We start from the raw sequence: 12,709 nt of genomic DNA, 5'->3' as shown, positions 1-12,709 counted from the left end.
TTTGTCATTGGAGATTACTCCCAATAAACTAGCTCAGTTCAAGGAACATTGTCTCCCTGAAACCTTTCAAAGCTTGATTTACTTATTGATAAAATAAACTTTGGTTTCATGTCCTAAGTTTTTTTTTCACGAGAAAGAGATTGACTTCCTTGCAAATGTATACCATGATGATGAAGTTGATATGGTTTAGTTGGTAGAGCCATAGAATTTCAACTGGCCACACCACTATGGGTTTTAGTTAAGGAAGGAATGAGGTTTATGGGACTGTAGCTTAGTGCCCCCCCCCCTGTGTTGTCATAGATTTTCTACTATGTTAATTACTTCAGGTGCTCCATCCTCCCAATACCTGATAGCTGTTCAGGGACTGAATTGGAAGACAATTTCATAACAAAAACTCTCATACTATTACACATGGAGTATTTTTTACTCAACTTCTCAGTTCTTCCATGATGTAGATATTGATATATTAAAAAGATTTCATTAAATATGCTGGTACGTTAAGGTCTGGGTAAAGGAAGTTCTAAAGGTTCTAGGTGACAACGTGAATGTCTATTGAAGGAACTTAAGACATAAAACGAAAGTTCATTTTATCAACAAGTAAATCAAGCTTTGAAAGGTTTCAGGGAGACAATGTTCCTTGAACTGGGCTAGTTCATTGGGAGTAATCTCCAATGACAAACAACACCAACAAAATCAAGGTCATCAGTACACTGGTACCTTTTCAAGAACCAGAACAAAAACAATAATCACATTTACTTTTCTGACATACATGACCTACTTACAGTCCCTGTCAACCTCATTCCTTGCTGGACTAAAACCCAGTGGTGTGGCTGGTTAAAACTCTATGGCTCTTACCACTGAACCATTTCGACCCCTTCATCATAGAATATAACAAAACTGAAGATGTCATGCCAAAAATACTCATGAAATGTGATCCTTAGTGAATATAAGAATATTAAAACATAATATTTGACAGATTGAAGAATTCCAGAAAATTTTATTTGCAGTTCATTGTCATGTTTGTATTGTCTTGAAAGTTGAAAATTCAAATTTCTCACCAGAGGCTTGAAATTATCATTTAAACTGACTTTACTTTAGAAATACAATAATCAACTGTATGCAAAGAAACATTATACTTATAATATTCTCACACAATTATTTGATTAACCCATTGTCTCTTTATAATTGTCTTTGTGCTCATTCAGCTTTTGATTTCTTGGTTATTTCAGAGATGGCTGGACCCTCTCAAGACAATAAAGAAACAGTGTAGAGGTATTATTAATAGACATGAATCTTCTTATGCAGCTGGATGACAATATCACCTTACATGATGATTTATAATAGATTGATTGATATTATACCTCCACTCAAAGAGTGGTTCTTATGGGTATATTGAATTCACATTGTATGTCCATCATTCCGTTCGTTTGGGTCTCAATTCAACTTCCTGTATGAATGGGGGTACACCAAGCTAGATAATTCATGCAACACTTCATGTCATTTTTACAAAAATCATTTACATGTACTTGTAACTTTGATCATACCTATTACAAAGCACACTCTTTTCTGTCATCTTGTAAAATCATACCAACATACATGTATATACAGTGAAACTTCTCCAAACGGGACCCTCAGAAAACCGGTCTTCCCTTCAAACAGGCCGTTTTCAAAAGTCCCGGCCCATATATCATAATACCTGTGTGTTTTGTCTTCAATAGACCGGCCACCCCCTAAAACTGTACATCGACCGGTTTTTCACAGTTATAGTTACATATTTCAAATAAAAACAGCCTCTCAATTCTGGCCGCCCGGTTATTGTTCACCTGTAATAAATGTGTCAACAAAACTGTAAATGATTATATAATATTATGTAATTAATAATTGATTCACTGACCAGTTTGCATTTCATCAGTGGACAGATGATAATTGAAGGGGATAGTAGTTTAAACAACAAATTTAATCCAGGCATTACATTTTGTCACTGGTTGGCTGATAATTGGTGTGTACACTCGTCAAGCAACAAGGGTCATTTAAAAGTATGATCTTAACAATCTTTTAACTGTCAATTAATGTGACCTGTACCCAAGCTATAACAACATAGGGGTGGAATTATTAGACTTTGTTGATAGGTAATTTTCGAAAACAATACAAATAATTACCATCAATAGCCCTTTGATCTTTAATACATATTCTTTCAAAACCATGAACATTATTTTGTTGGCAAGCTTTGAAATGTAATAAAAAGCCAAAAATTTCGAATTGGCATTACACAAGTCTCAACCAGCAAACTGACAATGTGTAGGGTTATAGAACACATTAATGAAAACAGCTCTTAGAATGCATTGCTATTTTTCACAAAACTGGCCACCCTTATAAACTGGCCATTTTTTTTGGTCCCAGTTGTGGTCGGTTTGTAGAAGTTTCACTGTATTTTCAATGAATTCAAAGGGTTAAAATGATGTCAAAATAATATGTATGTATTGTTTTAAAAGAATTTTTGACATAAAAATTTGTATGCTAAAATTACAAACATTAATTTTAAAAAGATAATTGGTGGGAAACTGTTTCATAGAAATGTAATTGGAATTTTTTTTTTTTATGTATTACAAGAAATAAAGTTCAGTGACCATAATTTTCTTTTTATTATAAGAAAAAATGTCAGTTACATGTAAGTATTTTTTTATGAAAATTTTGATGGAATTCTATCTACCAGTTTGTTTTATACATTTGCGAAATAGTTAAAATTCCCCACAGATTCCACATGAAATATTGTAAAAAATTGCCTTACCCAGTAATTAAGGCTTAGTTATCTGGAAATCAAGTTTGGTGACCTATGTTTTTTACATAGAAGTTTTAAAGTATGTTTATTTAAGGTCATCTTTGGAGAAAAACAAGAAAAATCTATATACTTTAAATATTAGGTATGATCTATCTTTATGTTGGAGAAGAACTGTACTTTCAAATGTATGTCTGAAACCAAAAAAGAATATGAAGAAATGAGCAAATATCTTAAAGATTCTGTCAAAATTTCTTCCAAAATAATACATAGAGATTTACGGAAAATATTCATTAGACATCAACACCAATTATTATTTTAGTTTTTAGGGTTTGGTCAATCCTTTAAAATTCACAAAAACTATATTCAGTTAATTGAGGAAATTTTGACAAATGACAAAAATTAATACCTCCGAAATAAAAAACAAGGACAGTGAATATAGTCTTTGTAAATCATATCTACTAGTTATGCATTACTATGTGACAAGATAAAATATTTTTAAGAAGGAGCCAAAATGTGGTTTCCATGTCTCAACTCCTTTCATATACACTGTGTTTTTTTTTCAGGGCCCCCATTTGAATTTTTCTTTCGTGTGAAGTTTTATGTATCAGACCCCAGCAAACTAGCTGAAGAATATACCAGGTTAGTATTTCTCCTCTTTCTTAATGGGGCATATTATTTTCACTTTGCCAGTCTGTCTGTTTCACAAAGATTGTGCTCAAGATAATTCTAGTGTTATCTATTGAATTAGTTATTAAGTATAATGCCTTTAAAAAAGGATCATGATCAATGTCTTAATTTTAGAAATAGAATCAAATACTAAGGCATTTGACATGTACATTGTGGGGTTATGTACCCTAATTTTTCTTTGATTTGGTCATTTTATGTTCGTTTTGGATGGCAAGATATTTGCGATTTCAAACCTTGAATGGTGTGATGTGAACTAGTGATTTGATTGCCATTTTTATTGGTTGTTTTGTGATTGTGTTTCTAAAAAGCCTGATTGGTGGAAAACGATGTTGTGTTGTTTCGTATGTTCTCTCGACACCATTGGTAATGCCATAGACAGATGATTGCAAGAATTTCTGCCATGGCAGATGCCGAATGTCAAACAGCTAAAATATTTTTAAAGAACCGTAAAGAAAAAGGTTTTATAAATTGTGAAGGTTGAATATTGCAAAATATCTATTTTATTTAATTTTAACATCACAACAAATTTGCTGAAGCTGGTATGTTATGATGTTGAAATTAAATAACTTGAATTTATATTTTATGATATTTCAACTTCCACTCACTATGAAAACTATGAATATTTAATAAGTTTAGGGAACAAATGTTGTTCCCCCTTTCAGTTCTTTACATATACATTAAAACTAAGCCTTCATTATTCAATGTAACACACACACACACACTTTATAGTTTATACTGTAAATATGGGCTTATTAACTGTTAATTTTACCACAATGGCAGTGGAATATTTCTCAAACAATCAATTTTGTAACACGTCTTATCTGATCCCCATGCGACTGGAGGATGGCTAATTTGTATTTCTGAATTAACAGTGACAATGTGTACAGGCACAATATGCTTTTAAATAAGTTAAAAAGAGGCAATTAACAATAATTAGTATGACTGTCCAGGAATCATTATGAAACAAATGAGAAATAATTACATTTTCCTTAGAAGATACACAGTAGTAAAATTTGTTGCACTAAGTTTTAAACAGTATATTAAGATATTTTGTTTGACTAAGATTTTATTCAGATATTTTATATTACTTTGAAGGAAGAAACATGTAGACAAATCTCAAAAGAGTTCCAATTATTTTTGATTTAATTTTACATGATATTATATGACTCTTCATCTATATTGAAACAGAAGGTATACTTACTTTAATCTCATTGCAGGTACCATTTTTTCCTACAAGTGAAGAGAGATATATTGGAAGGGAGACTTATGTGTCCTCAGAATACAGCTGTTCTGCTGGCTAGTTATGCTGTACAGTGTATGTTTAATGAGCATAATAATAATTTTGTTGGAATTTGTGAAGATTTTAATTCCTGTACGAAACAAGTTCCATGCTCCTAACTCTTGCACAGAACAGGTTCCATGCCCTTAATGAAAAGATGGATTTTTTTTTTCAGAAAGAAGTGGTTTGAATTTTTCTCCACACAAGATAGTGAAACATTGATTTGTAACATGCTTGTTTAAGTGTTGAAGAATGATGATGGCGTAAGATAATCATATGGTGCTCGATTCATATGATAGTCATATGGTAATTTTGGCTTAAAAACATATGACAATCATATGTTTGTGAAAAACATATGATTATCATATGATAATCATGCGATAATCATATGTATACTGAAACATATGATTATCATATGGTGCTCGATTTATATGATAATCATATGATGCAAACCATATGATTCCCATGTGTAGCACATTTGCCTGTTGCTCTGTGGGCAGAGCGCCCTAGCCCCTGGCGACCATAGAGTTACAATTTCATTTAAATGCACTGAAAAAGAACATTTCAAGGGCAGATAACTCTGTCAAAAACCTCATTTTTCTAAGATTCTATTGAAAAATTCTGTGCAAAGCCAGTGATGCAGATATCAAATAATAGTCTTTTCAAATAGGGGAAGTATCTTTGAGTGAAGTTACATTGTCAGATCGGTAAGGTTTTGACATGCATGTTTCTGATTTTTCCCATTTTGCCTGATTCTTACTAAACACTTAAACTTCATTGTACACAATTAAAAACTGAGTATAAAAAATAATGGGAACGTTACATTCCATTAGATACAAACCTCAGCAGAAAAAAGATTGCTTATCTATTTTTTTCAGGTAATTGCTAATAGCTTTTGAATTTTGGAAAAAAATGGAAATTTCAATTAATTTTAATTTGCTTTTGATAATTTTTGTCTTATATTTCTTTGCAGCTGAGCTTGGTGATTTTAATCCTGATGAACATCGTGATAACTACCTGGCTGATTATAGATTTGTACCCAACCAGACACCTGACTTTGAAAAACAAGTATCAGATCTTCACAAACAACACAGGTAAAACAAGAATATGATCTTCACAAACAACACATGTAAAACAAGAATCTGATCTTCACAAACAACACCGGTAAAATCTAGTATAAGATCTTCACATACAACGCAGGTAAAACAAGTATCAGATTTTCACAAACAACACAGGTAAAACAAGAATCCAATCTTCACAAACAACACAGATAAAATCTAGTATAAGATCTTCACATACAACGCAGGTAAAACAAGTATCAGATCTTCACAAACAACACAGGTAAAACAAGAATCCAATCTTCACAAACAACACAGGTAAAACAAGAATCCAATCTTCACAAACAACACAGGTAAAATCTAGTATAAGATCTTCACAAACAACAAAGGTAAAACAAGAATCTGATCTTCAAAAACAACACAGGTAAAATCTTGTATAAGATCTTCACCAACAACACAGGTAAAACAAGTATCAGATCTTCACAAACAACACAGGTAAAATCTAGTATAAGATCTTCACAAACAACACAGGTAAAACAAGAATCGATCTTCACAAACAACACAGGTAAAACAAGAATCTGATCTTCCAAACAACACAGGTAAAATCTAGTATAAGATCTGCACATACAACACAGGTAAAATCTAGTATAAGATCTTCACATACAATACAGGTAAAACAAGAATCCGATCTTTGCAAATTGCAAATCGATAATTGCAAACAAAACCTAACATGAGTTACAGAACATGTGGTTCAAAAGGGAGATGTATTTTTTTAAAAGGTGAACTCCAATTCTTGTCAGTATACATAACTCTCCTAAACCTGCTGATGGATTTCAATGAAACTTTACATGTGAAATCACATTATATATTGGTGTTCATGCAGTAATACAGTTCTGTTTTGCTTCATTTTGTTTGCTGTTTGACAAAAGAGGATGTGAGTGTTCTTACAAAGGTTCTTAGTTGATATTTATTATAAATAGTGTGCTTATATGTGTTTTTTCAAAATATTTTTAGGGGCCAGAACCCAGCTGATGCCGAATACAATTATTTAGATAAAGCCAAGAGACTTGAAATGTATGGTGTTGATCTGCACAATGCTCGGGTAAGGGGAGATAATTACATAGTGATTGAATTATCCACTGCAATTCAAAACAAAGACGTGAGATTTTTATTTGAGCAAAAATATAAATACTTGAAATTGATCAAAGGTAAAATTTTTAAGATAAATGTAAAAGATACAAAGAAAAAAAAGATTGCTGAGTTGTTTTAATTTTGGGGGGAGGATATTTGTATGCATGCAGTATGTATTCAGAAAAGGAGCTATAAATAATCGGATGTTTTCATAAATTGTTTGTTTATGTTTGTTTTGATATATATGTCTTGTAAAGTAAATTGCTTATCTGCATCTCTAAAAATCTCTTTTATAATTTTCATTTTTATTGGCCCAGAAACCTAGTAATTTTATTCAAAGAATTATCTCCCTTCATTAGAAGAATTTGTCATTGATATCTTAAATATTTTGATTCATTTCTTGGTTCTGTAATAGTTTACATTTTCTAGGTTTTATCCAGCAGTGAAAATCTTTTCATGAATTTTATTTTTGATTAGGAAAACATTGTTGAAATTTACCAAATCAGTAATATTTAAGTACAGTATTTGGCTTATAGAAAAAAATAGTGATTTTGTTATGCAATATATTTTGCTATTTAATGACATAAATTTGATGAAAGCATTTTTTGTTTAAGTGATGTAAAATGTCTTCATTATTGAACCAAGAAATTCAATTGTATGTGTTTAAATTTATTCCAGAGACTTATGCATCATTTAAATTTCCAGGTAGAAAAATACAGGGATTTTTCATTTACCAACCACTTATTATTAATACTTTTCATTTGACTACTTCAATACTTTAATTGGGGAAGTAGTGTTGTAATATATAAAGGGAGATAACTCTTTATTTTTCAGTCAATGATGATTGGTGATGTAGAATCAGGCCAACTCAATGTTGTTAGTATACATTTTCTCTCTGATATAACACACATATCTTACTAACTCTTTACTAACTTGTTTTAAGATGTCATTGTCAGTTTTGGAAAGGCCATTAAAAAGACTTTCTAAATATAGAACAAAGGTATTTTTATCCATTTGGGTATCGGTTCCTCACTTTCAATTTTGATTTTTGTGTCCATGTTCCTTTTAGTAATTTGGGATAACCTATTTTACAGCCATTTAGAAATATTTATTTGTACCCTGATTGTGTACCCTTTAGATAAGTCTCACATGGTTAGTATTAAGGATGTGCTAATATTAATATTAATATGTGAATCAAATCTTGCTGTTCTTAGCTGTTATAAAACATTTTCCCTTTAGTACATATTTAATTAAAAGAATGTTAACATTTATTGGAAAAAAAAAAAAACTATTTATAAAGACATTTCTGAAACAAATTATTCTTTTTTATGTACTTGCTACTTTACTTTACTTTTAAAAGACAAAGTCCCTTGAAAATTGGTTAATCATCTTTTATTTTCTTTTTCCATGTTCTTTTGTGTGCTTCATCCTGAATCTGTCTGTCTCAAATGTTAAATTTCCCATTGTGTGTATCTGTAAGTAGATGTGGTTTCTACCCCATTTCCTTATCCCATATCTTACTAGGTGTGTTGAGCAATCTAATTAAAATTAGACCTATCAATTGTTCCATTCGGTCACCACAAATAGGATCAAACAACACTCCATTCTACTTTCTGTTCAGATGACCTTTTCATAATCCTTTGTTTTTTTTTTCTTTGAATAATGCTTTTTAAATCATGACAAATGAATTCTGATTTACTGATCAGAAAGGTAATCAGAACAGAAAGTAGAATAGAGTGTTATTAGATCCTTCATACAGTGACTGAATGGAACAATTCATAGGTCTAATTTTGATCAGACTATTGTGATGAGCATTCAGTATTATTCAATTTTCTTCATTTACTTGCTTCTGTGCTTCCTGCTTTGAATCAAATATTGTCTGTGTATTGTCAATTTTTGTTTGCTTGTAATAGGGAATTATAGTAAATAGAAGTTGCTCTAGATATATACATACATTGATGGCTATTAGTTCAGATGGATAGATATGTGGAGTTTTTTTATTAAAATTGTTATGAAAGGTGAAAATGTGTACATGAAATACTGATTTCGAAATAGCAGATTCTGTCAGTCCTAGCATACCAAATTTCTCCCCTAATTGTTCAGGATGGGCAGGATTTGTGAATTTTGAAAAAGAGATGTAGATGGGACCAACAGGATTTCTTGAAGACTTGAAGACCCATGTAGGGAATAAACAATTTTACTATCTCTGATGAAATTATTTTAGATAGTTTTTGTCTGATTTCTAAAGTTCTAAAAACACATTAGAATTAAATATATTTGGAATATTTCTGTACTAACTAAATATAATTCATAACAGTAAATATTTGGATTTGTTTGAATGCACTGGGTGGTGATGGGTTAAGGAGGTAGACCTAGGGCAGGGGACACAACTCTTACAAATCATTAGAACGTTTGTATTCAGCTTTTTACATCAATCTCATGTAAGCATCAAAGTAACTTGAATTGATTTCATTCTGTTTCTAAGGAGAGCTTGAAAGGCTTTGGTAAAATTGAATATGATACCAACGTATTACAGATTTCAAGGGTTTTGTCACTTTCCCAAGGTCTACCTTCTTAACTAATATTTCGGACCAATTTTACTTTACTAACGACTTCATTTTTTAAAATTCTTTGGCATTGTTTTGTTGAATTTCATTTGATTTATTAAATTGGTATCTTAACTAATTGTAACAATACTTGAATTCTTAAAATATACATGTATACATAATACATATATATTGAGGGAAATGAATGATATGAGTCATTTTAAAGAATACAATACATAATTTACTATCAAAAGCATTAACTTTATTTACAGTGCAGTTTAAAAAATTGAAATAAGGGATTGCTCAAGATCATAGGTATTTTTGGGTCATTTGTCTGTATATTTTAGCCTTAGGGTTATTCCTCCTTTCAGTGCTATTTGCTAATAGAAGTCATTTTATATTTGTTGTAAAATTTTGTTCTCATATTTCTTGTGACTTAATTATGTTCAACATCAGTATGAACATATCTTCATATTAGATTAAAAAGGTTTGTTTTTTTATCACATTAACTGATTAGGTTGGGAATACTGTGTATAAGACATTACCACAATTTCCTCTTTGTAATTCTGAAAAAAAAGAAAACAGATGAGGCATTAGTTTAAATAGCATATTAATCACCTTGATTCTGAAAAAATTCTAGTACTTCGACTTTTTAGTTATGAAAAATTAGATACTGTTTTGTCTAGAGTTGCTTTATAAGATGTTGTGAGGCTGTTGTTGATTTCACTAAATATCATAAGTGTACATTTTGTTATAAGTAATGACGTCACAATGATATTTTCTGGTATGATGCATTTTTATGACTAATTTTACACTTAGAACTTTTTGTGAAATCCACTTCAGTATCTCAAGTTTATTAAGTTTGGGATAGTCTAGTTCACGAGACAACAAAACTTGTCTTATAGTGTATTGAAGACATTGTATGGTAAAAAGGATTAGAATTAGATGCTTTGAAATGCCTTTTCTATTATTAAACTTAGTAGCAATTTGATTTATAAATGCATGACTTCTGCTCAGACTAGTTGCATGTATTTTTAGGGAAACTTTGAAAGTAAGATTTATGTGTAGGTAGTTTGTGTTATGATATAGGCATTGATTTTATATAAGCAAAAAGATCTCTGCCCTAACTATGATGATGAATTAAAGAAAAAAGGTTTGTATTCTCCTGAGGTTGTTGTGGCAAGCTGTCCTGTTTTTAGCATACGATCGATGAGGATTCTGGTGATTGCTAGTCAAGCTGAGCAATAAATTGTTGATAGTAACAGTAAATTTTACTAGAGGCATTATGAGAAGGAGTCAGGCAAGGGTGCTGAATGAGCAGAACTAAAACTGGCTACGTTTGTCTACATGGATATTGCTTGGGAGGGCAGTAAGATAAAAACAGTATTAACACATCATCTACAACAAAAGTTTTATAATGATAATGCCATCAATTAAATTCTCTTTCTAGGACCAGAGTAATGTAGATATACAGCTGGGTGTGACATCAGTTGGTCTTGTAGTCTTTCAGAATAATGTTAAAATCAACACGTTCCCATGGTAAGTACTTAAGTACATCTCTGCTTTGAAACCAGACAGAAGCTTATGATAAGTGATTCATGCATATCTCAATCCCAAAAATCTTTTGATTTGAAATCCTTCAGTAGGCCTCATATAAACTGTATTCAACACGAAGAGCAAAATGAAAGTTGGTTACATGACATACTAACACTTATAGATTGGTCACTTTCTAGCACAGGAAAGTACAGGAAAATTTTACACAATCAAAAATTATAACATGATATATGGCTGATGCAAGAAGATAAACACAGAAAGAGCTTTTTTTAGTATATAACAAATGTGTTTGAACAGTTTTTTGATTATCTTGAGATATGATGAATCACCTCTGCCTAATTTTTAGACAGACTCATACTTAAGTCTTGTAGTTTTTCAAAATAATGTTAAAATCAACACTGTCCCATGTTAAGAACTTAAGCATTATTATATTTCAGAATTCTGTGGAGTCAACACCCATATAATGAAATAGCAATAGTAATTACACATACTTACCTCTGAGTTTACAGCATTTTGATTAATATTTAAGTGAAAATAAACTTAACAGTTGTGTAATTTGCTCTGTATTCCTTTCCTATTTTACAGGGCAAAAATAGTGAAAATTTCTTTTAAAAGAAAACAGTTTTTTATACAGTTGAGAAGAGAAGTGGTGAGATAATTTATGAGTAAAATATAGATTTAGGAGAAACATTGGGCAGTCTTGTTAAGGGAATAGAGTACTTTTTATATGCCTATACACACAGTGGCACTATTGAAGTTTTTTGAGGTGGTTGTTTTCTATAATCTATTCGACAGTTCAAAAAGCATTACTTATAATTGAATTTTAGTTGGATTCCTGACTAAATTAAGAATTGATTCTTTAATTATTATTTAGATTAGGTTTATTTAAAATGTAGACTGTGGGCTAATTGACATTAACAATATCTTAGGTGATACAAAGTTCCATGTATTTACCTGAGAGTACCAACCAATCTGATTGCTTATTTCAAATAACTTTAAATTTGTCAGTTTTAATGATAAAAGGAACTGTAAAACAGAAATGTTACCAATAAAATACCAGAGCTAAGATTAGGTTAAATTTATTTTAATTATGCCATTTTATATCAGTACAGAACAGGTACATGTTGTTAAATTAACCTGATCCAGGTCTCCCGGATCCAAACATATGTTATTTTATTTTTTCCAGAATGATTCTGTGGAGAACTTAATAGGTTTTAATATGAACAGTTACAGATCTTGCAAGAATCTTTGGAAGTCGTGTGTAGAACATCATACATTCTTCCGTCTTTATGTCCCCAATCCTCCATCCAAAAAGGTCTTTTCGTTAGGATCTAAGTTTCGATACAGGTATAGTATGAGTTATCTCCCATTAACTGTATTTTCGTTGGTTGTGGATGATTTCCATGTAGCTACTAATATAACAGGTCTGTCTTAATAACTTATGGTAGGAATGGTCAAGAATTTTTTTCGTGAACGTATGTAGTTCGGGAGGGGAGGGTTCATATAAAGACCAACTTTGGTAAGGATGTAGTAGTAGGTAAGAAATCATCAAAAACTAAAATTATTAAAGATACATTTTTTTTTATTTGCCTTTACCTTCCTTTGTAATCTTGTGATATTTTCAAGTTTGTAAGAGGCCATTGGTGTTTTCTGACAGATTTGGTCCTGCCCTTTT

The 12,709-nt window shown here is 31.1% G+C and overlaps 1 protein-coding gene across 10 annotated transcripts in view; it reads left to right on the top strand.

The window, feature by feature from the left end:
• The window catches only part of LOC148603485 (tyrosine-protein phosphatase non-receptor type 4-like), a 113,922-nt gene that overhangs the window by 22,290 nt on the left and 78,923 nt on the right, over positions 1 to 12,709 (top strand). For 8 of the 10 annotated variants that reach the window (XM_088551769.1, XM_088551766.1, XM_088551767.1 and 5 more), the window contains exons 4-12: positions 1,230 to 1,272; positions 3,343 to 3,418; positions 4,684 to 4,781; positions 5,719 to 5,839; positions 6,818 to 6,905; positions 7,769 to 7,810; positions 10,931 to 11,019; positions 11,620 to 11,683; positions 12,221 to 12,381. In XM_088551769.1, the coding sequence (XP_088407895.1) occupies positions 1,230 to 1,272; positions 3,343 to 3,418; positions 4,684 to 4,781; positions 5,719 to 5,839; positions 6,818 to 6,905; positions 7,769 to 7,810; positions 10,931 to 11,019; positions 11,620 to 11,683; positions 12,221 to 12,381 (782 nt within the window). The remainder of the gene's footprint in view (positions 1 to 1,229; positions 1,273 to 3,342; positions 3,419 to 4,683; positions 4,782 to 5,718; positions 5,840 to 6,817; positions 6,906 to 7,768; positions 7,811 to 10,930; positions 11,020 to 11,619; positions 11,684 to 12,220; positions 12,382 to 12,709) is intronic. The other 2 variants (XM_088551765.1, XM_088551761.1) reach the window with 1 other exon arrangement.

Source organism: Perna viridis, chromosome 11 (assembly GCF_037379345.1).
Source record: "Perna viridis isolate PV_CMFRI_1.1 ecotype Kerala chromosome 11, ASM3737934v1, whole genome shotgun sequence".
NCBI classification, from domain to species: Eukaryota; Metazoa; Mollusca; class Bivalvia; order Mytilida; family Mytilidae; genus Perna; species Perna viridis.
The sequence above is the reverse complement of the archived record's forward strand: the minus strand, read 5'-3'. Positions and strand labels throughout refer to the sequence as shown.